Genomic DNA, 25,150 nt, shown 5'->3' on the forward strand with positions numbered 1-25,150 from the left:
TGTGGGATGCAGGGCAGCCGTTGCACTGCACCGAACCCATGGCACGCGCGACCGAATGCGGAAGCGTGGCTTTGTCACTGCTCGGTGCTCAGCGTGGTTCGTGAACTTCAAATTTTGTGGTTCTGTGCTGTGGTTTGGAAGATTCGTCAGACGGTGGTGGATATCAGCGTGTCACACACGCACGGTCACACCTTTCATGTTTCCTGTTTCTGGTTTTCATTCTTCTTACGTCGATGCGCCTAAAAAACTTCTTCGTTGGGCCACAATGCTAAGTATGAGTCATTGGGAAGATCCGAAGATGAAATTAGGTGAGCAGCGCTTGATCGAGATCCACGAGGTAAGGACAGCTTTACTAGGAAAACAGATCGAGTGATCAAGCTCCCTTCTGGACGAAGGGACAGAAGCTAAATGTAACACAAGTGAATGCCATCTGCCATTTCAAAAAGGGAAAGAATGTCATCTGCCGGCATGTTGCATGATGCAGAGATATAACAATAGCACAGTCCTCATATTATTTATTGATCTTTTAAATTGCTATTGCATAACATGGCAGTGTTTGCTTCATGAGCATACATTGGATACGCTCAACCTCTCAGTTCAGCAGCAGCGCCGGCAAAGAAAAGGAAAGATTTTTTTTATTTCAGAGCAGAGATCCAATCAAGGATTCAAGCCACGCATGGTATGCACCCTAGTAGTTCAGAAACCAGATGGCACTGTCCATCACACTTGTCTGCGACGATCTCGATCGTATCGCCGGTCACATCTCACTTCATCTTGGCTTCGGTGAAGAGGACGTGCTTGTTGACGCGGGGGTCGTACTTCCTGAACTCAAGCTTCTCTGTGATCCGGCGCGGGTTCTTGCGCTTCACGTAGAAGAAACCCGTCCCGGCCGCCGACACGAGCCTGATGAAGATGGATCCGCGCTTCACCTTCCCCATCTCGCCCGCCCGCCAGCACCGGTGTTAAGCTGAAATAATAGAGAAGGTGCTCGGATCAATACGCAGAGATCAGCGTGATCAGGGGCAGACTTAACGCAGCAAAGAACTCCGCAACGAACTGAATCGATCGGAGTATTCCTCTCCGTCCTGGAAGAAATGATTTGGATTTGAAGGCTCACAACAGAGGAAAAGAATTCTGCGATAGGGCTACCTTGCCGACAGAGAAGGAATCAACGCAAGCACGGATGGATCTCCACTCTATGCCGGCGGCGTCAAGCGGGGACGAGGACGCCCGCGGGAGACGGGAGAGGAGGTGCCGTTCGCTGGAAAGGTGCCTGGCATGGATCGAGGAAAGCCCACATCTAACCTACGGCCGGCCCAGTAGTGAGGAGCCAGATTTGCGGTGTGACGGTGCTCCGCTGCTGGCTCAGCACATATTCTTCTGGGTTTTGGTCCTTACCATACATACTGTCACCGAGATCTCGGTAAATTTCGGCTGAAACTCGATTTACAATTCAAATGGCAGCTTGGAAATTCGTGTTTAATATTCCACCGTCCAAGGGGTGATATCCTTTTTATTTGAGAGAGAGAGAAACTTGCATCCCGGTCTCCACATCACAGTCAGAAGAATGCATATATCGCACAAAAACGAGAATGTCTCAAGAAAACCATACTAAATGGATTGTGGTGCTCTTAGATTTACGACTATCATCGCCTTACACTGAATTGCTTGGATTCGAAGGCTCACAACAGAGGAATTGCTTGGACTCATCCTCGACCTCATCAGCATTGCTTTTACTAACTTTAGGATGACAAACCAACTCTTTCTTTCAATATACCAGAGGCATTGGAGGCTGTTAATCTAAGTTCCTTTGGCCCCACTTGATTGACCTAGGACCACGCCTACTTGGCTAGTTATCTGCATAATTCAGTTTGGTCGTGAAACAAAACTTCCAACAAGACATGGAGTCGATGCTTAAACTTTTTATGTCAGCATCCATGTTCATTGAAGGTCCTGGCACCTTTCTTGTCTCGACTGCTAGTTGGTTCTGAGGGAACATCTGATCATCTGCAGTGCCAAATACCAATTGAGCTAGCAACTGCTGCCATCCGAGTTATCTGTCGCCGAGTTGAAATACAATGCCCAGATCGTACAGTTTCTATGCATTTTTCCAGTAGAGATGCTTTATGCTCCTCACGTTTCTATGATTGAAAGTAGTAACCGGTTGCTTGCTCGAGCTGAAGCCGGTCTACCTTCTTCTGAAACTTTAACAGTTTACAACTTCTGCATCCACTTCATGCTGCTGCCTAGTTTTACAGTTGTCAGAATACAAAAATAGCACCTGCTGTCTTAGAACAAGAGGAAGTCTCTTAATTAGCAGCACCAGAGCCAACTTCATCCTTCCTAGCAGCTGAATTGCCAGCAGGACATTCCGTCTTTGCAGAAGGCTCTTCAGGCAGGCTATTTTCTGTGCTAACAATTGTCGGATGGATCTCAACACATATATCAAAAATAGATGCAGCTTCTGGTTTGTTGGTGTTTGTCTTGTCTTCACAATCTGAGGAAGAGGACTGACATATATTTTCTGCCAGTGAGGACCCCTGACATTGTATATTTTCTCTGATCATTGAATCATGTGCTTCATCATCAACAACATTCAATTCCACATCATCATCATCAGAAGCTGACACACCATAAAGGCACTCCGTCTGTACTGTTTCAACGTCTGCTTCCCGAGAAGATCCTTGAGACTCAAATCCACTACTAGATGCTACAAGAGTATTCCTCCTTACAACATTAAATAAAATACCGTTCTCAATCTTTTCAGGCTGCAATAAGTCACCTTCAGAAACCACGATACTTGTTGAAGGACCAAATGTGGATCTAGTGGCAGTTGTATCATGAGTATTACAACCTGAATTGTCCAAGCTACTATCAGCTACTTCTCTACTAATTGCCTGAGCAGACAAGGCACTAGCATGTGGTGTCAAAAGGTCAGTTTCGTGTTCCTTTGATGGAATTGTTCTGAATTCCGTGTCGATCTCAAGATTCTGAACAAAGCTGATGAATTTGTTTGCTGACGCTGTCCTCATAAGAGGGCCACCACTTCTCGTCCATGAGTTCAAATCTATACTCTCAGATTCACTGTCACTACTGTCATGTGCACTTCGCTGGAGAAAATGGTTTCTGTTAGATGGTCCAGCAATTCCTCCATGTCCTTGATGATTTGTATGAGTAGGAGATGCAAGAATCTCTTCATCAAGAGAACCAGTTGAATTTTCTCTTGCTATGAGATTCCAGGACGGAATCCTCCTAGATGGGCAGAGCCTGATTGTAGGACCATATCCTTGTGAGGCAGATGCTCTTTCCGCAGTCCTCTTTAGCCTGCGCAAGTGGTTCAGGAGGGCAACACATTCATCCAATGCAAGCTCAGTAGCACAGTTTGCCCTGATGGCCGATAGCTTTTCCCAAGTGCATCGCCTGCCTTGATTTGCAGCCTTCTGAAGCTCAGCATAAGATGGGTTCTGTATCATCTTGGAATACTGATGACAGAGAAAAAGAAATCAGGTGTAAGTTTTCTAGTTAATGTGCCAAGAATTGGCATTTGCACGAAATGATGTTAAAAAAAGAATTCGCACGAAATGAGAGAAGGGAATAGGAAACATTGAAGACCTGTGCAAGAGTAGCTGGCATAACAACTGTGACATCACCTTCCCAATCTTGAGCAAACAATTTAGCTAATCCTCCTAGCGGAAATCCAAGTTCCAGAACTTGATTGCACCTATGTTTAACTTCCATCTCAGCAAGTTCAGCAAGCTACATCAAAAGAAGTAATAAACAACCATATTAGTACAGCATCACACGTCCGCAATATTATACTTCGGTAAAATGAACTATCCAGCCAGAAACTTCATCCGATATTTGTAGCATAAACATTCTAGAAACACCTTGCTGAGTCTAGTGGTATGCTATGCTACTGAGCCATTAACAGACAACAATTCCTGAAATATTGCAACGCATAACATACAGCAACCAAAGGAAAAAGTAGCATCTTTATGTTCTCCATGAAACTGATAGCATGTCTAATACTAAAAAATAGCTCTGGATTGCATGGGAGAATAAGTCAATAATCAACAAAAAGAGTGCAGCACGGAGAAAGTGTATGACACACCTTGGCAGCAAAGCTGCCTCCATAAGCCCTGACGATTTCCTTTAGTCTCAAGAATGGAGCTATGTGAGGATTGGCTTGGCTTACTATGAAATGATTCACATTGAATAGTTCCTTCAACTGCTTCATGGGCAGATCACTTTCTAAGCTCCCATCTCTCCAGCGCCGGGTTGTGGCACCAGTACGTTCCTCCATGCCCAACAAGAATGGAGCATGGAAAGGGATGGTTTCACCGAATCTATCTTTTGCCATCAATTCTTGAGCCTCAAAAAGTCCAGGAAAAGCACAGGAAGCAGTTACTGCACTCCAGATAAGGACATGAGGTGATGTCAAATAGTTCAGGCATCGAGGCGGCTCATGCTTCCTTGGAGAACACACAGTGACAACAAGAATCCGGCCAGTCATGTCATAGGCTTCTTGAAATGTCAAATTGCTGGTAAGATTTCTCAAAAGCACCTGCAAGTGCCTAATGTCATGAACAGCTCCATGTGTCAAAATTCTTTTAACCACAGGAAAGATCCCACCCATCTGGTCAAAGAATTTCAAGGAATGCCACTCCTCAAAAAAACTCTCAAGCTCAGGCCATGACCTCGTTGCCACTATAGAACACATTATTGAGCCAACACTTGATCCTGAAATTATCCTAGGTAGAAGTTTATGTTCTACAAAGGTTTTCACAACACCCACATGAAACGATCCAAGTGAAGCACCTCCGCTTAGCAGCAAGGCAGTTCTACCAAAGGCATGTCTTGTCTCATGCATAAATGCAAGTTTCTCTTCGAGAGGCAACTCATCTGAATCAGAATCACACACCATTTTCAGTTGAGTAGATACCTCCTCAATGTACTCCTTTATGAGTCTAGGCACCTGACCAGCAAGAAATTACAATTGAAGATACATTAATGACCAACATTGTGCTACAACTGTGATCGAAGTTCCAACAGCTGAACACTTGTTGAAACAAAGGAACAAGTCAAAAACACACCTTAGTAACCAAAACGTGTGCAAAAGATGCAATATTTTTATAATTTAATGGTTATGATGAATCAGTTGCAGACCTTAATTTTGTCATATCTGATTGCTTTTTGTAACCCAAAAGGAACAGGATAGATCAGTGTTACTTGTTCAACTTTTCATCCTATTCCATATTGACCAATGAACTATGCCCGTTAGCATAATTAGGTGCAGAATCAGACTAGTCTAGTGCCGATATGTACAATTGGCAATTGTCCTTGTCCGTCCCAAAATTAGAGCCACAAGTCTGCGCTGATATGGCAAAACGACCAGAGTCCAATATGCAAAACTACACAAAAATAGCTAAAATGATGCGTGTCTTCCTCCTAAGTCCTAACTTCAAATTTGGTCTCTGATTAATTCAGATAAACTGATAAAACTTCGATAAGCTAAACCATACGGTTTCAGAGCAATCATCGGATGGCGTCCAAATTTTAATTTGATCCATGTGATGGCAGTGCACCACGTACCTGCAGCCTCCCCTTGTGCAGCTCGGGGTTGCACATGTTGCCGAGGTTCCTGAGCAGGTCGGCGCGCATGCAGAAGACGATGTCCCTGAGCGATCCCTCCTGGCGCCGGTGCCTGAGCTCGCGGAGCTTGTTGCGGACGAGCTCCTCGTCGTAGAGGTCGGCGTCGGTGGCGCGGCGCGGCGTGGCCTCGCGTTCTAGCATCCGCGCTGCGTGCGCCCACTCCTCGTAGGTGAGCGCGGCGCGCATCATGTTCCGCCAGAACTTGCGGCGGTAGGCGGACTGCACCCGCGCCCGCAGCCCCGCCCTGCCGCGGCGTCCCCGCAGCAGGAGCGCGACGGCGCAGACAGCGAGCAGGATCCCGCGCGTGTTGTCCCGCGGTTGCAGCCAGGCCGCCACAAGCGGAAGCGCGGAGCGCAGCGCCGCCGCGAGGCGGTGCCGCAGGCGCGCCGCGGAGCCGCAAAGCAGCACGCGCAGCGCGACGGCGCGGCCCAGCGCCGTGGACGGGCCGATGGCGAACACACCCACCGGAGCCTCGCTGGCGATGGCATCCATACTGGCACGGCACGTAAAGGGTCACCCGCTCACGGCGGCCGCGAGCCCTGGATCGGTCCGAGCAGAGCAGAGGTCTGAGGGGGCGGAGGAGGCGTGTGTCGGTTGGCTACAGCTATCTACACCCGTGGGCATGGGCGCATGGCGTGTTGGAGTCTGGCAAGTCGGAGGAGGTGACCGGGGGGGGGGGGGGGGAGGGAGGAGGCAGCGGGATGGGGGGATCACAAGAGGACGACGAGTCGTGGCCGCATCACGCGTCGGGACAACGGGGAAGGCCGGCGTCCGAGTCAGGAAAACGGGCGAGGCGATAAGGGGGAGGTTGCCCGACGTAACCAACAACAGCTCGCGGGTGTCTGCGCGCCCCGCCGCCGAACTGCCAATTCCAGACTTACAAGGCAAAAGCTGCCACAACTTTGAGGTCGGATGGGCCGCCGTGCCGCGCGCTGCTTCGATCCGCGTTATTACGTTATCCGCGGAGCCGAGGCCGGCCGTCGTGGGCGGTTTGCCTAATTGCCTGCCCCCTCGCCGTTGGGGAGGTGCAAGGATACGGGGAGGGATGGGGAAAACGGCCGCGTGACGAGCGCCGATCTGGATGTGGACAAACCGAGAAAGGGTGTATGTACCCGGGGCGGTGGCAAGGAAGAGTTGACTTTTGGGGAGGTGAGCTACACAAAACGATGCTATGTGTCATTTTGTGATCTGATCCAAATCTGGTGATATACCTCCGTTTTCGCTTCATTGTCTGGTCCGCGTATGAACAAGGCACAAAAGTTAAATATTCTTTTATGGAGTTGGATGTTCTTGTTCTTATTAGATAGGAGTAGATGAAGTATTGATCTATCTAATGAATGTGATTGATACGATTCTACTAAATATTACTAGTACTCAAGTATTGTACCGTATAAATATGCAGACCGAACAGGAGTACATTAAATGTTAACCATCAGTCTGCTCTATGATTTTGTCTCCGGTACAAAGGGCGGACCCATAAGAGAATGATAGTGGGACTGGGCTGGTTAGTAAAGCAAATAGCAGAATATTTCAATGTTAGATGTCAAGCCGTGTCACCATAGGTAGTGGGTTGGTTAGCTTTGCACTGAGTTGGCCCAGAGTCCAAGGACTACATCATCTTCCTCCACGTACTTCAGCACGAGCAGGTCATCACCGTGGCACAAAATTGGGGGAGGAGGAGGGTGCGCTTGGGGTTCCCATGTACTTCCAGCTAACAGGGGGCTTGGTTCCCGTGCTGGAACCACAGGATCGGCAAATTTGTCGTTAGGCAAATTTGCCGTTGGTTAGCTCTAAAATGCCGCTCGTAGCAACACTGTAGGGCCAGTTGCCGTCTCCGTTGGAGCCAGGTGAGCGGTAAATTCTCGCTACAGTGCCCGGAAACAGTGATGTGGATGTGGATGGTGCTGCTATTGGAGTAGGCCTCACCGTGGCACAAAATTGGGGGAGGAGGGGGGTGCGCTTGGGGTTCCCATGTACTTCCAGCCAACAGAGGCTTGGTCCCTGCGCCGGAACCGGATCCTCTGACATTGGTGGAGGAACGTCAGAGACGCACATTAAAATGTGAGAGGCGTTACAGTTATGTGACGTCGCACAGTGCTGAATTTTAATTGTTTATCAAAATACTGTAGTGATTCTATTGTTCATCAAAATACTGTAGCACCAGATCTCATCTATCCGTTTGCGATCAGACGGCTCAAAACTGCCCAACTGCCCCTTAATGTTAAAAATCCACCAACGTGAGAGGATCTCAATCCCCTACGCCTTATCCCTCTCTAAGATCCACCCCTATCTGATACTGTAAAGTTATAGTAAGTGTTAGTCTTATATTATTAGTTTCACGTAGAATTATCGGAAAACTATTTCTTTACATTGTAGATTATTACAGGATGGCTATTAAGTTAGGTTAACGCAAAAATGAGCATATCTGCAACGAGCAAGATATCTCAAGTACACCAATTGGCTATCTGTAAATCGACAATATGGCAATATGCACGAGCAACTCTACGGTATACATTAAGTTTTGGTTGAGTGAAACGGGCACTCGTACATAATGCTGATCATTTCACATCTTACAGGTTTTTCTCCATCCTCGTCCATCTTCACTTACAGTGTATGGTGCTAGATACCACTTTTAGCCTGTGAAAAATCTTCTCCAAGACTGCCATGGAAGAAAACCACCTACAAAAGAAGCAGGGCAACATACGCTGTCACATTTCCCTTCCGCGCTCCAAAGTGCTAAGGTCTATCTATTGAATGTGCTCCTGCAAAGCTAATGTGAAACCATAGCTTAGGTGGACAAGAAGTCAGGGGACTCACAGTTCTAGCCGAGTCTTACAGAAGTTAAGGACCAAGTTTTATGTTTGGGGACGTTCTATCTTAGATCAAGTTCTATGTATGAGGACGTTCTATCTTAACTATGGATACCAAATTAGATTTTAAGAATATAAGTGACTGGATAACTTCATCTTAAAAGATATGTATCCTTCTCTATATAATATTGTTCATAGGAAAACATGCATCCGTAGCAACGGTATTTGATAGAATTCCTCTAAACATTTCTTTCCGCACAGCACTGATTGGAAATAAGATGTCACTTTGGTATCAGTTTGTAACCCGTATTGTTCATGTGCAACTTAATGATCGTAATGATGGGTTTAGATGAAACTTACATTAGAATGTCCAATTTTCGGTTCATCGAGCTCTAAGCAACAATTGGAATATAGAGAGGAATATTGTTCTATAGAAAGTGAAGTTCTCCTTAAAAATTAAGATATTCATGTGGCACCTACAAAAGAAAGTAATTTTAACTAAGGACAACTTAGCTAGATGAAATTAGAATGGTAGTAAAAAGTATTATTTTTTAGTAACAATGAGACTATCCAATATTTGTTTTTTGATTGTCACTATGCTAAGTTTTTTAGGGGACAATCTATGATTTGCCACTGAATAAGTGCCTATTCTACGATATGCTATCCATTGTGAGAATGACATGTGAAACCTAGATCTATATGTCACTAACACACTGATGGCATATCGTAGAACAGACAACTTATTCAGTGGTAAATAGTAGAATTTTCCTTTTTTTAGAGATCGGTTCAAACTGCTTTTAATATTAACTCACCAACTAATACCTCTCACATATTTGGAAATTGGCTTGTTGGGTCATGTGAAAAGACTAAGGAACATATGTTGTTAGGAGCAGTAGCTCTATGCTAGGCTTTATGGTTTAGTATAAATAATATGATTTTTGATAAATCATCTTTCAAAACTTATATGCAGGTACTATGCAGAGGTACACACTATCTCTATTCTGAGCGCAACTGTAAAGATGTGAGGAAGACATAGATTTGATGCAGACTGCATATCGTACTCTCGAAACGACGGTGATGCAAATTTTCACTTACAATAGATGGTGATTTAACAATAGAATTTATCTTTAATAAAGTCTCACTATCTAAACTATGATGGTTTTTATTGGTTTAAGTTTTTCTACCATCATGATATATGATGTTGAAGTCTAAGAGCTGAACTATGTAACAATGATTCATGGTCAGAAGCTCACAGAAGACCGGGATATTGTTTTCCTTTATTTGAAAAAAAGCTAATGTGAAGCTGAAGCATAGTACTACTTACCACACCCTTGGCATCGGACGTAATAATCGTTCTTCGCTACAAGGCCAGAGCCTCCACAGACTTCACATTTCTTTTGCGCGATCTGCATAACCAGGAAAGAAACAATCATCAGATAAAAGAATAGTGAAAATGATCCATGAATAAGCGGCGACCGACCGACGGAAATTCGTGAGTGAAGCCGTTCAAGAAAATCGATACACAGTGCCAAGTACAACTAAAATTTTAGACCAAAAACGAACCTAAGTACCAGTAAATTATAATAACTTTTTTTGCGTGGCACGATCTTCGTTGGAGATTTAAAGGTACGGGACGGAAGCTCGAATCACGTCAGCTCGGCTCCATCCAGAAGTATCGTCACCGAGCTCCATACTGGTCCGTAAATTATAATAACTTTAACTCCACTAAGTCAAGGAAAATTAAATTTTCTTACGATTCTTTTGCCGAACTCGACCCCTGCGACGACGAAAGGCGTCACTCCAGCTGCACAAAGAAGAACCAAGAGCCGGTGTTACATATCGAACTCATGAAATAGAAGAACTACCAATATTTACCTCACTCGAGAGAAACAACATATATATGGACCGACCTACGGCACCGACGACAATCTGCCAGGTGACCTGCGCGGGCGGGAGCGGGGCATCGGCAGCCGCGGCGACAGCGGCCGCAGCGGAAGCTCCGTCAACGGCGCGAACACTGGTGGCACCGCCTCGGCCAGGAGGGGTCGTCCTGCCGACGCTGCCGCGCGAGAAGAGGCCGCTGCGCCCGGCGCCCGCCAGGCACGCCGGGTGAGCGCCCGCCTGCATCGCCATAAGCCTTGCTGCTGCCGTGCCGCAGGCCCGGCCCCGAGCGCTATGCTTCGGTACACTAGCGACCACTTGTGCGAGACAGAGGGTCGCGCCAACGTCCCACTGGTACGCTATTCTTGCGGTGGAAAGCAAACCGGCCGTGCGAGGGACCCAGGCTCTGCCACGCGAAGCCCGCGCATCCACGATAAATACCGAGGAACTTGCTACCATTTCCGGATGAACGCCCACGCACCCGTTCCGCTGTGTGAGTCTGGGCTCGCATCAGCAGGCTTTAGGATAAGGCTGCTGGCTTCCAGAGTGTTGGAACCCAGTGAAACAATGAACTCGAAAACGAGAGTGAAAACGGTAGTCTCATTCATTTGATCTTGTCGCATATACATACAGAGGGTAGGGGTGCCTCTCTGTGGAAACTACGGACACCCGCTTACAACTACAACCGCATGGGCGGTTGCTCTTTGATCACATTTCGTAACACAGTACCTAGAACACTTGTAGTTTTATTTGCTGTTGCAATTGTTTTGGTGCATGATCATTCATGCCTGACATCCCAACAGCACTGCTTCTTTTTTTTTCTTTTTTTTTTCAGAATAGGAGGCTGTAAAGGGGCCTCCTACTGCCAACGCTGGGATCAACCCAGATCGCCGGCTTGTGAGGGAGCCTAAGGAACCACTATGGCTCTGCTCCCTCCACCCAACAGCACTGCTTGCATTTAGTAAGTTTGTGAACATAAATGTCCTTAGCAGCTGAATCTAGAGAGTAATAGCCACCGTGTCGAGGAGCAGCAAGTTAAAATCTTGCATGGCAAACTATAATGCTGTAGAACGCAGCTTCAGCCTGCCAACTATGAGAAGTTAGGACCAAGAAATGCCCTGATATAGAATCATCTTCAGAACTGATAATAACAAGTAAACCCTCTAGATCTTACCCACACTACCATGTAATAAGGTCCAGATTTTTTGCAAAAAAAGTAATAAGGTTCAGAAAAAATACAGTTATTACCCACCAAAACAGGCTCAGCTCATCTACACATAGTAACACTAGGTTGATCGAGTTTTTATAACTCATCCACCAACAATTTATATTACTACTGCAGTTCAGCCGTTACATTCACAAGACTGCAACAACCATCAAAACCGGTAAAAGAAAAGTGCAAGCTTAGAATACACGCAGGGATATGTCCAAATGGGTATAGCCTGGCTAGGCACAGGCTTGTCAGGCCCGTTAAGTTGACGGATTATGTTATACCAGTCCGTGTGCTAGAGGCGTAAAATCCGAAAATAGAAAATTTCAAAAAGAATAGTTAAAAAATTCAAAAAATAGAAAATAGATTAAAAAAGTTTTATTGATTGGTTATCTCATTAAAAATATTTTTACTAGAAGAAAAAAGAGTATAACCTATGTTCCAAAAATTACATGGTTTAATTAGAAACTTCAAAAAAAAATCCTGCAACATGTAATATGCTTCCTCAAGTGGCTTATTACATTTGTAAATCTTACACATAATATATTATTACATATATTATACTTAGCAAATTTTACATATTCTCTGTATATTTCTCTATAGATCTTTTTAAAATGTTGCCATATTAATGACCATTCAAACAACTTCTTGACGTCTTAAGCCATGAATAGATATATGAATTTGATTTGTTGAAGTGGCTAGCAAAGTAGCAAGTAGTAAAAGAGAAATAGAAAGATAAAAAATTAGATGTCGTGAGCCTATGAGTGGTTTTGTGAATGGTGTTGGTGGTGGCTATTTATAGGCCAAGTGGGTGGGTGATAGGTCGCTTTCAAACAAATTACGAAAAGTCACAAAAAATAAAATAAAAATTAGAAATAATATGAACACATAATGCATTTAAAAAAGCTTTATTCATATATTGTCTCATTAAAAATCTTTCTAGCAAAGAAAAAAGAGTATAACTAAACTAAAAAATTAGAAATTATACGTTCTTACCAACATCTAGATACAAATTTTTGAATAAAGCTTCAAGCTATGTTTCTCTGCAGTGTGTTGTATTCATGCTTTAGCTTGTTCCCAGTCTTTTACTATAGTGAGTATTTTCACCATCTCATTTGTGAGACCTGTTCTTCTCTCTTTAATATCTTTCTAGTAAAATTGAAGGCAGCCTAAAAAACTGCAGATACGAAAACCGTTAATAAATCTTATGCTAATAGTTGGTTTATGGCCGCTCCACTCTTTCGCTTGTAAGTTGCGGTGTACCTCTTCAAGTGTTTCATTTCTATTGAGGACTTTACAGATAATTCATATTTCAAATATAATACCTAGCATACCTGACACTTACTCGGCTTCCTCTCTGTAGATTATTTCATAGTTTTGCCAAACTTCAGAAATAGTGGCTCTTGATCTTTTGGAGCCGGTGCTTGTTGACTTGTGTGCACTTGTAGAGTTTGACAATAGAGATCCTACTGCATGTGAAACAGTTGTAAGTTCACCGTTAGGTCCTTCTTCACCTGCAATACTACTATCAAAGGGGTTGTAGTCCCCTGAAAGTCCTTTAAGAAAAAAAATCATGATTGTTTGACATATCATCATGATCACTGGTGTCCATGATCAATATTGAATGATAAAAAAATTCAAATATTTAAAATTAGAAAAGAGAAATAATCAAATAATAAAACAAAGAATGGAAGAAACAAGAAAGAACATCGATGCAAAAGATCACTAAGATTTCTTCAAAACAGTAGGATAATGGTGTTGAAATTTCTCCGATTTTTTGCAACAATTCAAACTAATTTTTCTCAATTACCGTAAATTCTCTAAAACTTTGAAAAAAGAATGAGAAGAGAAAACAAGAGATCAAATTTTGTTGCTGATGTCGAATGGAAAGACCAGATGATGCTCTATTTATATGTAAAAATAGTGGATTTTGCAAAAAAAAAAAATGAAGCCTAAATGGTCACAAAACGACTAATTTTTTTTGAAAAATTCGAGTTGATGGGTTCAACCGTCCGAACACAACCCATTTAACCTGTTTACTCACATATCCGACAGGTCGATCATGCCCAATCAGACTAGCACCGCACGCCAACGACTCCCAAACATGCCTCGCCGTGTCTCGCCTTGTCAAGCCGACCAGCCGATCATGCCCAATCAGGCTAGCGCCACACGTCAACGACTCCAAAACATGCCTCACCGTGTCTCGCCTTGTCAAGCCGATCGTAGCATGCCTGAGCCGGTCATACCATGCCCGTGCCGACACATCACAGCTATGCCGCGGCCTCGACCTAGGCATAGCCTGGCGAGACGTGCTGTGCCGACCTAGGCCACCTATCTTCGGGCCGTCCCTACCTACAGTAACTGGCCTTGAGCCAGCCAGTTGGCTAGCTTTAGCACGCAATTTCCTCTAAAACACAAGAATTTGTTCAGTCAAACCATATTATTTTTACAGAAACAAAAAATGTAAGTAAATCTGACCAAAAAAATTACTTTCACAATGTTGGCCAAGGTGGCATCTCATACTTGATTAAATAATTCTGAAAAAAATATATATGTTAGATGTCACTGTAAGACACCTAGTAAAATGGAAACATTTAATAACTACCAAAGGTAGGTCATCTCTCCAAAAATTGACACAATTACAAGCCTTGGTCATTGGTTATGTTCACTTCGGTCGGAGTGAAGCGCCAAATGTTTGATGTGTCTAGAGGTGTGTAGATTGATCTGTTTTGCTTCCAGCAGATTTTAGTCATCATCGCCGCCATAAGCGTCCTGGTTGCTTTTGTTCTTGCATGCGCCTGCAAAATGATTTTGGTGGCCCATAAAAGCTTGTTACAAGCATTAAATCAAGTAACTGACACTTGGACTCTCATATGAATAAGCAATATTGAGAATTTTGGTAAATTACAGCATTACTGGTATACCACCAACTTCCAGGTTCACGGTATGAGCTATTTGCCCATCATATCTCTGACATGTTGCAATTATTAAGGAAGCATATAGATGTACAACAAAGTGGAAGTAGCTTAAAAAAAACATTACACAACTCACAAAGGTAAAAGAAGCTAACTTGCTCCCACAGCAATCAAATTAGGTAAAAAGAAACTAAGCAGCAATGGGCACCAACCCAGAGTTGCAATTCTCTATACATTTGTACAAAGATAAAAATCACAAATAAGAAAATCTACAAGAGATAGTCCCCGTCAAGTTTAGTGACGACGACGACAACAACAACAACAAAAAAAAACATTTATCCCAAGCAAGTTAGGATAGGCTGGAAATGAAACCCACAAGATCCAACTAAAAAGATGATGAGAAAATAATAATAATGATAATAAAGACACTAGTAATAGTAAAAAATAAAGTAATAACGGTACAAGAAGACTGAAGTATAACTACAAGGAGACAGAAGTAATAACGGTATCCCTCAAACAAAAACCAGAATGATTAGTCGATTAACATGTATAAATTGAAGAAAGGGCATTGTTTGGTATTGGGTAACTTTATAAAAGCACTTCTATTGCTACTTTTCATATATGGGCACTACTCAAAACAATCCTTTTGAAGCTATACTGCAAAATCATACTGGAATTACCAAAATATCCCCATAACGATTTCAGGCTGCAGCAAAGCACAAACAGCAAAAGCAAAATGTTCCTAACCCCTAAGCTAGAACAAACTCCAGGAACACGAAGCAGGAACTAGAAACTGGGGTTTCACCAAAGGCCTGAGCTTATGAAATTGGCTTGATCAAGAGCAGTTTAAAGGAGCTTGTCCCATGCAGCAGCAAGCAGGTTGCTGAATAGCATAATCAAGACACTCAAATAACTGGATGAGGTGATTCCACACTCTCCTAAGAAAAGCTTGCACAAAAGTAAAAGCTAAAGACTGAGATTACCTCATCTTTTCCACTAACTATTTTTTAAGAGGGGTAATTTGGTAACTTGGGAAATGGCATTGGCACGTGCAAAACAAATCCAACTATTTGGGGATGGGCAAACCATTTGGCCCAACTATAAGAGACCAATCCAAGATCTGAACAATTATTTGGGGATGCCGACAAGGAAGAACACACAAAGTTACAACCGCGTATCCCTACTGTAGCAAACTGCCCATCGAGATAAATTTATTTTCCTATTAGATTTTATAGACATTGCTTGGACCCAATTAAATCTTAGCAATATGAACTAGGAAACCCTGAAACTTTTTTGTTATAGTAAAACAATGGGAGACAAAAAAAAAAGAGGTGATAACCATGGAGCAAGATTTTTGTTATAGTAAAACAATGGGAGACAAAAAAAAAAGAGGTGATAACCATGGAGCAAGATCATCCGTGCATTTTGCCTGATGTAATCAATTATTGTCTTGTAAGACAGAGGGACCCACTATTCCACTCAAACATCAGTGCCGTTATGCAAGCTGATTCCCCTGTCCAGTTTAGAGTGATGATCAATACTATATTTCTCGCAGCTTAGACTCAACAACCCAAGGGCCAAGGCATGCCAATTGCCCAGATTAAACATGAATCAAAATGTTCTCATGAAGTGTGACCATAGTTGTGGTCACAACCCATGACAGCAATTGTTACTTTCATAAAGTTGTACAGATTGGGTGCACCAAATATTAGGAATATCAATTACCTACAACCAGAAGGGTACATAATTGATAAGCAAATATCTGTTTACCTCTGGTGTTCCTTAGAGCGCTCAATAAACTCGGAAGCGATGTCACGACCTTGATAGGATGCAAGAACAGCCCTGATATCAGAAGGTCTTGCCATAGCAACATCTACAACATTTATAGGTTTATAAGAATTCCAAAAACAGAAATAGTTAGCAGACTAGAAAAACAAAAGCCTAGCCTCACAGGATAAAAAGGGAGAAAATGATTACAGGACTTACATTCGAGAAATGGAATAAGATCGAGCAGTTGAGTGTCATCATTTTCAAGCTTCCAAGGTTTGATTGGGACACAGTTCTCAGGCTGCAGGCATGACTCAAGAGCATGCCCACTGATATAAAGAACTTGAGCAGGATTTCTGTTTAGCTTTGACAAATCCTAATAATGACGTCATAAAGGGTCAGTCACTTGTAAAAATCGAAAGAACACAAAGTGCCTCTTATAATTTTACCAAGAACTTACAATAAAGACCGGTTTGTTAGAGAAACATTTACTGATTTACCACATTTCACTTCAGACTTCAAACAAGTATTGATCACTAATAAGAGCACTCATTGGGGGGTCAGGAAACCATTCAGCAAGCAACTAATAAACGCACATTTCCTTTGAGCATTTGGATACTTACATCAACTTAAGCACCATACTTGAAAAATAAGTTGCAAACACTCAAATAGGTCATATCACCATAGATGGAAATGGTTAAATAACTGACTGAGAACAGTCAACTCATCTTTAGCTGAGGAGAATATTACATATGGCAAACATTCAATTTTCAACGGTTTGAAAGCATCATAGGCCATGCAGTAATTTTATATATAGGAAGATTCTATTTTTTACATTGTTACTACTCCCTCTGTTCTCTTTATTTGATCTCATAAAATGAATGCAGTCAACATTTAAGATCTTGGGCACAAATTCACATCAAAGTATTTTAATCTGTCATATGGGAATTATACTGGTAGATTTTTCCCCATTAAAAGTACTTTAATATCATTAAATTGTTCACTTCTCCTAATATAATTAAAGGAAATGCCAAACAAGTATTAGAGAATGGAGACTGTATTGAGCCCAAAACGACAGGCGAAACAGAATGAAATTAGAAGGAAGGAAACTACCATGGATCAAAAGCAACGCAGCGGCGGTAAAAAACTAGCAAGTGATACTACCAGCTTACAGTCACTACCTCACATAAAGTAGTTGGCCAACTGCTGCCACACGAAGCTCAAAAGATAACAATTTTACATGAATAAATGACAACGATATAGGTCATGTAAAACTGTTTGCCTGAAGGAGCTTGAGATGATGATTTTATTCTTGATGTTATTTCTTGGCTTCTGTTCAAAATGATAAGTTGATCATCATTGTAGTTAACCAAAACAAAACACCAAAAAAATACAAAAGACAAAACTTTGTTGTATTGGGTGGCACAAGAAAATATGAGTCATGAAACAAGATGCTCCAACCTCTTGAATAATCTGTAATGATCATGGTACTACCAAGAAAAGAAAACAAGAATTGATGAGCAAATGTGTGTTCTTGATTAGCCTTAAAAGTTTACTCATGCAAATTAGCATGTCTCTACCAACCTATGGATCATTTGTAACCACCTGCTGTGGTCCATATACTCTATGCAGCACGTACCACCCGAAAAGCTCCATCGTTAAAGTACTTGCTCAAAAAGAAATGCATGATGTAAGTCATGATCACCATCAACCATGTAGAAAAAAATAACAAACCAGGTTACCATAGCGGAAAAGTGAAACGTATATACCGTGTGTACAATGTTTCCAGTGCAAGTAATGTTTTGCAAAAAAAGAGAGCAAGTAATGTCGTGTTACTCACGTATGTTTTTTTCACGTTATTAGCCATCCACATCTACTGAATATGACACTTCCGATATCATGAGTCACTTTATGCAAGGACATTAGCAAACTATAACTACAGCAAAAAGGAGAGTAAATACTACTTTTTGCTATGCATGTATATTTGTATGTCCATTATAATCCAACCACCATTCGTATATGACACTTCCAATATCATGAGTCACTTCATGTAAGGACATTAACAAACTACACCTTTACAGCAAAAAGAGAGCAAATACAATGTTTTGTCACGCATGTATATTTGTATCTCCATTATTATCCATCTACCTTTTGTGCACCACGCTTCCAATGTCATGAGTCACTTCAAGCAAGGACATTAACAAACTATATCTTTACAGCAAAAAAAAAGAGCAAAATGACATTTGTCACACATGTATATTTGTATGTCCATTATCATCCATCCAACATTCGTATGCCACAATTCCAATGCATGAATCACTTCATGGAAGGACATTAACAAACTTCATCTTTACAAGATCTATGCCACATTCCCAAAAAAGAAAGCGAATGAAATGTTGTCTCACTCAAGCATTCTTGTATGTCCATTATTATCCATTCACCTTCCGTGTACCACAGTTGATATATCATGAGTCACTTCATGTAAGGACATCAACAGACTCTATCTTAACCCTTAGATGACAATTTTATTACACTATAAAAAGCCTAGTGGTGTGTCGTTGTTTCTCATAAAAGCATCGGGATTCATTAGTCCCACAAAAACATGGCTACCATCAATCGTTCTGTAGTTTTCTTCACTGTTTGCTTGTTCCTATTGTGTCATGGCTCTATAGCCCAGCTATTCAGCCAAAGTACCCGTCAATGGCAGACTCCTCGTCGTGGAAGTCCAAGAGAGTGCAGATTCGATAGATTGCAAGCACTCGAGCCGCTTCGAAGTGTAAGGTCCCAAGCTGGTACAACTGAGTACTATGATGTCTCTAATGCGATGTTTCAATGTACTGGTGTATCAGTCATCCGTCGAGTTGTGGAACCTAAAGGCCTTCTACAACCTCATTACACCAACACACCAACTCTAGTGTATATCATCCAAGGTTTGTGCACTGATTTAATTAAGTAGCGATCAATCAACCCCGCCTATATTGCTTGTGATTGACATGGATGTACCATACTTGCAGGGAGAGGTATAACAGGGCCGATTTTCCCAGGATGCCCCGAGACCTACCAACAACAGTTCCAACAATCTGGACAGGCCCAAGTTTTCGAGGGTCAAAGCCAAAGCCATAAATTCAGAGATGAGCACCAAAAGATCCATCGTTTCAGACAAGGAGATATCATCGCATTGCCTGCTGGTGTAGCTCATTGGTGCTACAATGATGGTGAAGTACCATTTGTGGCCATATATGTCTCTGATATAAACAATGGTGCAAACCAACTTGACCCAAGACAGAGGGTAACTAAGCATAACCTATCCAAAGTCAATATTAGATAGTATTTTGATCATATTTTTTGTACTTTCTTGGATCACAATCTGCTAGCATATTGATCATTCTTAATCAATTCCCAGGATTTCTTGTTAGCTGGCAACAAGAGAAGCCAGCAAACATACAGGCCTGAGGTTGAGCAGCGCTCTCAGAACATCTTCAGTGGCTTCAGCGTCGAACTGCTTAGCGAGGCTCTTGGTATAAGCACGGGGGTGGCAAGGCAACTCCAGTGTCAAAATGACCCAAGAGGCGAAATAGTTCACGCCGAGCGTGGCCTTGCGTTACTCCAACCATATGCATCATTGCAGGAGCAGCAGCAACAACAGGTACAACAGGGAGAGTATTACCAGCCAAGACCATATCAACAACAGCAATATGGGGCTGGCCGTTCTAACGGTTTGGATGAGAATTTCTGTGCCATGAGGGTAAGGCAGAACATTGATAACCCTAACCGTGCTGATACATACAACCCGAGAGCAGGAAGGATTACACATCTTAACAGCCAGAAGTTCCCAATTCTAAATATTGTCCAGATGAGTGCTGTAAAAGTAAATCTATACCAGGTAAATACACACAACATATTTTTCTTGGTGAAAAGATAGCACACATATTATTCTAATTGCTAACGATGTGTTATTTCCCAAAAAAATTCTATGGTAGGGTGCTCTTCTTTCACCATTCTGGAACATCAATGCTCACAGTGTGGTGTACATTACTCAAGGTCGTGCCCGGGTCCAAGTTGTAAACAACAGGGGGAAAACTGTTTTCAACGGAGAGCTTCGCCGTGGACAGTTGCTAATTATACCACAACACTATGTAGTACTGAAGAAGGCACAGAGAGAGGGATGTGCATATATTGCATTTAAGACCAACCCTAACTCCATGGTGAGCCACATTGCAGGAAAGAGTTCCATCTTCCGCGCCCTCCCAAATGATGTTATAGCAAGTGCATACCGCGTCTCAAGAGAAGAGGCTAGGAGACTCAAGCATAACAGAGGAAATGAGTTTGGTGCATTCACTCCAAGCCACACCTATAGGAGTTACCAAGATGTAGCTGGTGTGGCTGCATCCTCCTAGGCTTGAATTGCTAGAATGGTATGCAGCTAAAGAATAAACAAGCAAAACACTGTAAGACAGTTGCTTTGCATCTATGTATCGCTCAACCTTTCCAATACTGATAATAAAGTCTAGTGTTATCCCTTATATTTGTCTTTCCTTCTAGTGTAATGATATTTCAAATTAAGCAATTGTTTTGTTGGTGTTATCCATGCAAATTATACTGGTTTGAGAAAGGGCAATTTAGATGCCCAATCATAATTACCAAAATTGTGCACATGAAACTGTAGAACTGGAAATTCTAGTCACGCCAACTCAAAAGTGGAACATTCATGCAATTAAGACAAAGGCGCCCTGAGCAAGATGTAAATGAGAAAGGAACATTTCACTCTTTGAAAAACTCGACTATGTTAACTGAACATATAAATGCATTAAAAGAACGGAATCAGGCTATGATGAAATAGAATTTCAGAGATAGGGCAAAAACTGTGACTTCGTTGTGAAAGCCTGGAATGCAAAGTACACAAGATTGGTGTGCATAATGCAAAATGAAAGCAACAAAAACACTAGGCAACTCACATATAGCCTCCGTTAAATACTTAATACATGACAAAAAAAACTCGATCCACCAAGGAGGAACTAGGTGGCATTGCATGAAGAATTAGGCACCCAAATTCAAGTTGTAGAGGACTCGACCTGGATGGTGGGGGTGTACCCCTCCCACCGACTGAGCTAGCCTCAGTTCCTCTCAATACATGGACAGAAACAATTTTATCATAACATCACTTTCACTTAGTACATCCTTGACTGGTTATTTCAAGGAACATCTACAATATTTCAATCCATGACATGCCAACGCTAGCCAATCATGCTGTAAATTATTAGCAAGAGTATTCCAGAAAAGCATATACAGATAATATGGGACTTATCTGACAGGTATTTAAAAGATCAATACATCACAAAACTGTTCCAACCAGTATATAATATATTCAGGCAAAAGGATGGATATTCAGGCAATGTGCTTTACTACCAGAATAGCAGGTAAGATTTCCCATACCCGATAATGCTTTCCATTTTCATATTTAGTTGCAACTCTTGATAGCTTGTGCCGAACAATACCCTTTGGATCCAGCCTATCAACAACAGGATCGACATACTACACATGTAACAAAGTTTCATCCAGGTTAGATGCTTGCAAATACAAGCAAACAGTTGAAAATTCTGATAAACTTACCATATTAAGCTGATCAGAATACACAACAATTTCATAGAACTTCCCAAGATGTTCCAAAAAGGCGTCCACACCTGGCCTCTTGAAAGTCCTCCATCCTCTCTCACGCTATACGCATATTGAACATTAGTTAGGCATTCTTGATCAAGCAGTCACCCAGCCTCTCAAAGGAGTGAGTGAACATATAAGATGAACATGGTAGAAAACCAAAAAGAAAGAATTGACCGTGTGTTAATAAAAGAAATATAGCCCTTGTATAAACCTAGCCTACACGTTTGTAGTACATTAGATTTTGGCTCATATTTTGGTATACATGAGGTCCATGGCAACAAGATCGAAAAACTATGTGTGAAACACAAAAGCTCACCTTCCAATCTGAGTATATGAGAGTCTCGTTCAGATCCAGAACTAGGGTGAAGAGATGCTGTTCTTGAGGAGCTAGTTCTGGAAGAAGTTTGTCTGACATTGGTTCACTAAAGCCCTATAGTAAATATGTATATGTATTAGCATGACTCTGGGCATTTCTTCACAATATCCAACATGGACCACAAAGGAAAAAAAGTTTTTCCATTTATTACTGACCCGAATTTGATCTTCAATTTGGCTCCTGACATCCAAGTATACTTCAATAGCGGCAACAGGAACTACAGAAACACATACAATACTGAGTACTCAGAAGGCAGGAAAAAGGAAGCAAGGCATCCAACATGTAATCTAAGGAGGTAGTTCACAACAATATAGTGGATGCAGACGTTAACTGAAAAACCTCAGTATCTATGGTGCTCAGATTAATCAGTAAGCTCATAACCATGTTCCTTCCCTGTGACATGCGTTTGTATAGAGCTATCTAGAATATGCGGATACAGTCATAATCATTCATTAATTGAGAGTCAGTACGACTTAACTTTTCACTAATGCTTTTTTGTGCCATGACACGTACTCTTCTTAGCAATTGGCTGTGATAATGTAACGCATATAATTTGATACAGTCTAATGATTATGTTGCCTCAATTACCAAAGTTGCTCTAGTCAATCACAAAGAGTGATGCAAGCTTCTGCTACAAAAAGATGGGTGTTACTGTTACCTAGGTACTTTACACTTGGGCGTAGAGTGGTGCTCCCAAATGTAAACTCTGGTACCATATTTGGAACTTATTGCATAGAGATTGGAAATTTAACGATTGCAGCATGCATGCATTAAGCTACTTCTTACTGACTACCATTATGTTACGGCATACGGAATTATATTTTCTAGAACAAAGAGACTTAGTTATTCACTGTGATGTGTACAGAAATTGCCCAAGGATGCCCCAAGGCTCCAAAGTTTATGCACAAAGCAACAATAATAGAATGGTGAATTGCTCATTAGGTGGATGGACACAAGGTTTGCATGGCATATGACAACTCCCATAGTCCAGAGGTGGCTATGAGAAAGATTAAGAAAGAGTGTGTTGCAGTTACTACCTTTCATAGCTGCTGAATAAGCCATAGCCTGAAACTTCTGCAGACAGGGAAAACAATTACTTTATTAGATATGGTTGAGATACAGTGGAGAACACTGTTGGTTACTTGGTTCTGAATTCAAGTTGTTTTGTCTTATATTCCCGGATTTCAAGCCTACCGTATAACATCATGTGGCATTCTATCATATATGCAAATCCTCATGAGGCAGTCATGTACAACGTTCGTTTTGATGGAATGGAACAGTAAATGGGGAAGTGGCGGCTGAAATCTCTTCCTATATATCAAAGAATTCCCCCCTGAAGCAGTAAAGCAGGAAATGCACTAAAACCAAACTGCCCCATATGTAATTTCAGCAGATGCAAATTCCTAGCAGAAGACTAACGCAAAATTCAGCCGCCAAATAGCCATGAGTTTCACCATAGTACCATGATCTGGGAAAAGTTTTTTACACCACTAATAAGATCCCCAAGGTTACATTTCTTACCCCTCTAATTGATTTCATAACCACTGCTACTCATGACTTTACACAACTAACCAAACATCAAGTTGACAACAGGCACCCAAACATGACAAGTTACCGCACTACCTCAAAGCCGGACGCGTCCTCGGGGATTGGACGCTTGGAGTTCTTCCGGAACTCCCGCGTCTTCTCATCCACTTCATCCAGAGAATAAGCTACACAGAGCACAAACAAAAAAAAAACGAGAAAACGAATCACACACGGGACACTAAACCGAAATCGAGGCCGCATTGAATCTAAAACAGGGAGCGAAAACCGCCACGCTAAGTAGCGGAACCACCAGACCCCGAGCGGGGAAGGGATCGGGATCCGCACCGTAGCTGGCGTAGCCGGTGACGCCGAGCGCGGCGGACACAGCGGCGACGACGGCGAACTTAAGCGCTCCCCACGGCTTGCGGGCCGCCGGAGGCGGCGTGGCGGCGGGGTCGCCGGCAGCGGACGAGGCATCGGAGGCGGCAGCCCCGGCCGCCGCGGAGGAGGAGGAGGAGGCGGATGCTGCCGGGGAGGCGGTGGAGAAGGAGAGTGCGGAGATCCTGGGGAGGAGGCGCGAGCTCGCGACGCGGGACATTGTTGGGCTCGTGAGAGAGGTGGGGGATGCGGGGCGGCGTGGCTTGGGTTTTGGTTTGGTTCGGTTCGCGCGGAGGGTTTAAGGAGGCGGCCGAGGGCCCCGAGAATGCCGAGGTCAGGGCGTGAGGCGGATAGCCGGACGGGCGATGGCGAACGAGGTAGAAGGAGAGGGAGGAGCTCCGAGTGGCCCCACTCGTCAGACGGGCTGGCATATGCTTGGAGGATGCGTTTTGTCCCAAGTGGCCATTAGCCAGACGCCGAGCATGGCTCACATTACCGACAGTCCAATGGTTACCGAGCTCCAATGATTACCGAAAATTCATAATAATAATTATAATCACTTGAAATTTAAATAAAATTTGGATAAAATTTGTTTGATAAACTTTAAAATTTGAGGCAAAATTCGTGAAATTGACCTCTCGGTAACCGGTCGAATTGGACCGGTTACCGGGTGATTTTCTTGATTTATCGAGCGGTTTTCTCGAATTTTCAGCATATTTGGTAACCGCTCGATTTTATCGGTAACCATTCAGTTTTCTCGATAGTTTTCTCGATTTTCAGTAAAGTTCAACCAAAAATCTAAAAATTATCTAAATCTTATAAAATCAATAACTAATTCATCTAAGCTTCAAATCAAGTGAAATACATTTTGTTAGTTTCCTTGTAACATGATCTACATGATAAAAGTATTTATACTCATAAAAAAGTTCAAAATTTTCTGTGAAAAAATGTATTTGTTAAACCAAGTTAAATGCAT

The 25,150-nt window shown here is 42.5% G+C and overlaps 5 protein-coding genes across 8 annotated transcripts; 1 reads left to right on the forward strand and 4 right to left on the reverse strand.

Moving 5' to 3' along the window:
* Positions 1-436: 436 nt before the first annotated feature.
* LOC133908802 (uncharacterized) lies at positions 437-1,322 on the reverse strand. Its single transcript, XM_062350970.1, has 2 exons — positions 1,150-1,322; positions 437-967 (listed from the first exon to the last, which is right to left on the reverse strand). Exon 2 carries the CDS (start codon positions 936-938, stop codon positions 765-767), a length of 174 nt encoding a protein of 57 aa, XP_062206954.1. The 5' UTR covers positions 939-967; positions 1,150-1,322; the 3' UTR covers positions 437-764.
* A 271-nt stretch (positions 1,323-1,593) lies between these two features.
* Positions 1,594-6,698, reverse strand: LOC133908800 (triacylglycerol lipase SDP1-like). The gene is made up of 4 exons (XM_062350965.1): positions 5,593-6,698; positions 4,112-4,975; positions 3,613-3,756; positions 1,594-3,482 (listed from the first exon to the last, which is right to left on the reverse strand). Exons 1-4 carry the CDS (start codon positions 6,142-6,144, stop codon positions 2,310-2,312), a joined length of 2,733 nt encoding a protein of 910 aa, XP_062206949.1. The 5' UTR covers positions 6,145-6,698; the 3' UTR covers positions 1,594-2,309.
* Positions 6,699-8,109: 1,411 nt separating this feature from the next.
* On the reverse strand, positions 8,110-10,813 carry LOC133908801 (uncharacterized). 3 transcript variants are annotated; one of them, XR_009908269.1, is made up of 5 exons: positions 10,373-10,811; positions 10,217-10,266; positions 9,787-9,868; positions 8,823-8,938; positions 8,110-8,331 (listed from the first exon to the last, which is right to left on the reverse strand). XR_009908269.1 is itself a non-coding variant. In XM_062350966.1 (4 exons), exons 1-4 carry the CDS (start codon positions 10,593-10,595, stop codon positions 8,285-8,287), a joined length of 402 nt encoding a protein of 133 aa, XP_062206950.1. In that variant the 5' UTR covers positions 10,596-10,800; the 3' UTR covers positions 8,110-8,284. The 3 variants fall into 3 exon arrangements, 2 of the variants coding, with proteins under 2 accessions (XP_062206950.1, XP_062206951.1); XM_062350966.1 differs by lacking the exon at positions 8,823-8,938 and having other exon boundaries at positions 10,373-10,800; XM_062350967.1 differs by lacking the exon at positions 8,823-8,938 and having other exon boundaries at positions 8,300-8,422; positions 10,373-10,813.
* A 3,202-nt stretch (positions 10,814-14,015) lies between these two features.
* LOC133908803 (mitochondrial import inner membrane translocase subunit TIM50-like) lies at positions 14,016-24,642 on the reverse strand. 2 transcript variants are annotated; one of them, XM_062350971.1, is made up of 10 exons: positions 24,142-24,636; positions 23,893-23,981; positions 23,307-23,343; positions 22,425-22,486; positions 22,210-22,323; positions 21,846-21,950; positions 21,669-21,767; positions 16,455-16,611; positions 16,239-16,341; positions 14,016-14,351 (listed from the first exon to the last, which is right to left on the reverse strand). In XM_062350971.1, exons 1-10 carry the CDS (start codon positions 24,392-24,394, stop codon positions 14,306-14,308), a joined length of 1,065 nt encoding a protein of 354 aa, XP_062206955.1. In that variant the 5' UTR covers positions 24,395-24,636; the 3' UTR covers positions 14,016-14,305. The 2 variants fall into 2 exon arrangements, 1 of the variants encoding a protein (XP_062206955.1); XR_009908270.1 differs by lacking the exons at positions 14,016-14,351; positions 16,239-16,341 and adding an exon at positions 17,417-17,567 and having other exon boundaries at positions 16,476-16,611; positions 24,142-24,642.
* LOC133908804 (glutelin type-A 1-like) lies at positions 18,838-20,632 on the forward strand. The gene is made up of 4 exons (XM_062350972.1): positions 18,838-19,165; positions 19,250-19,524; positions 19,639-20,118; positions 20,216-20,632. Exons 1-4 carry the CDS (start codon positions 18,838-18,840, stop codon positions 20,630-20,632), a joined length of 1,500 nt encoding a protein of 499 aa, XP_062206956.1.
* Positions 24,643-25,150: the final 508 nt, after the last annotated feature.

This window comes from Phragmites australis, chromosome 2, assembly GCF_958298935.1.
Source record: "Phragmites australis chromosome 2, lpPhrAust1.1, whole genome shotgun sequence".
NCBI classification, from domain to species: domain Eukaryota; kingdom Viridiplantae; phylum Streptophyta; class Magnoliopsida; order Poales; family Poaceae; genus Phragmites; species Phragmites australis.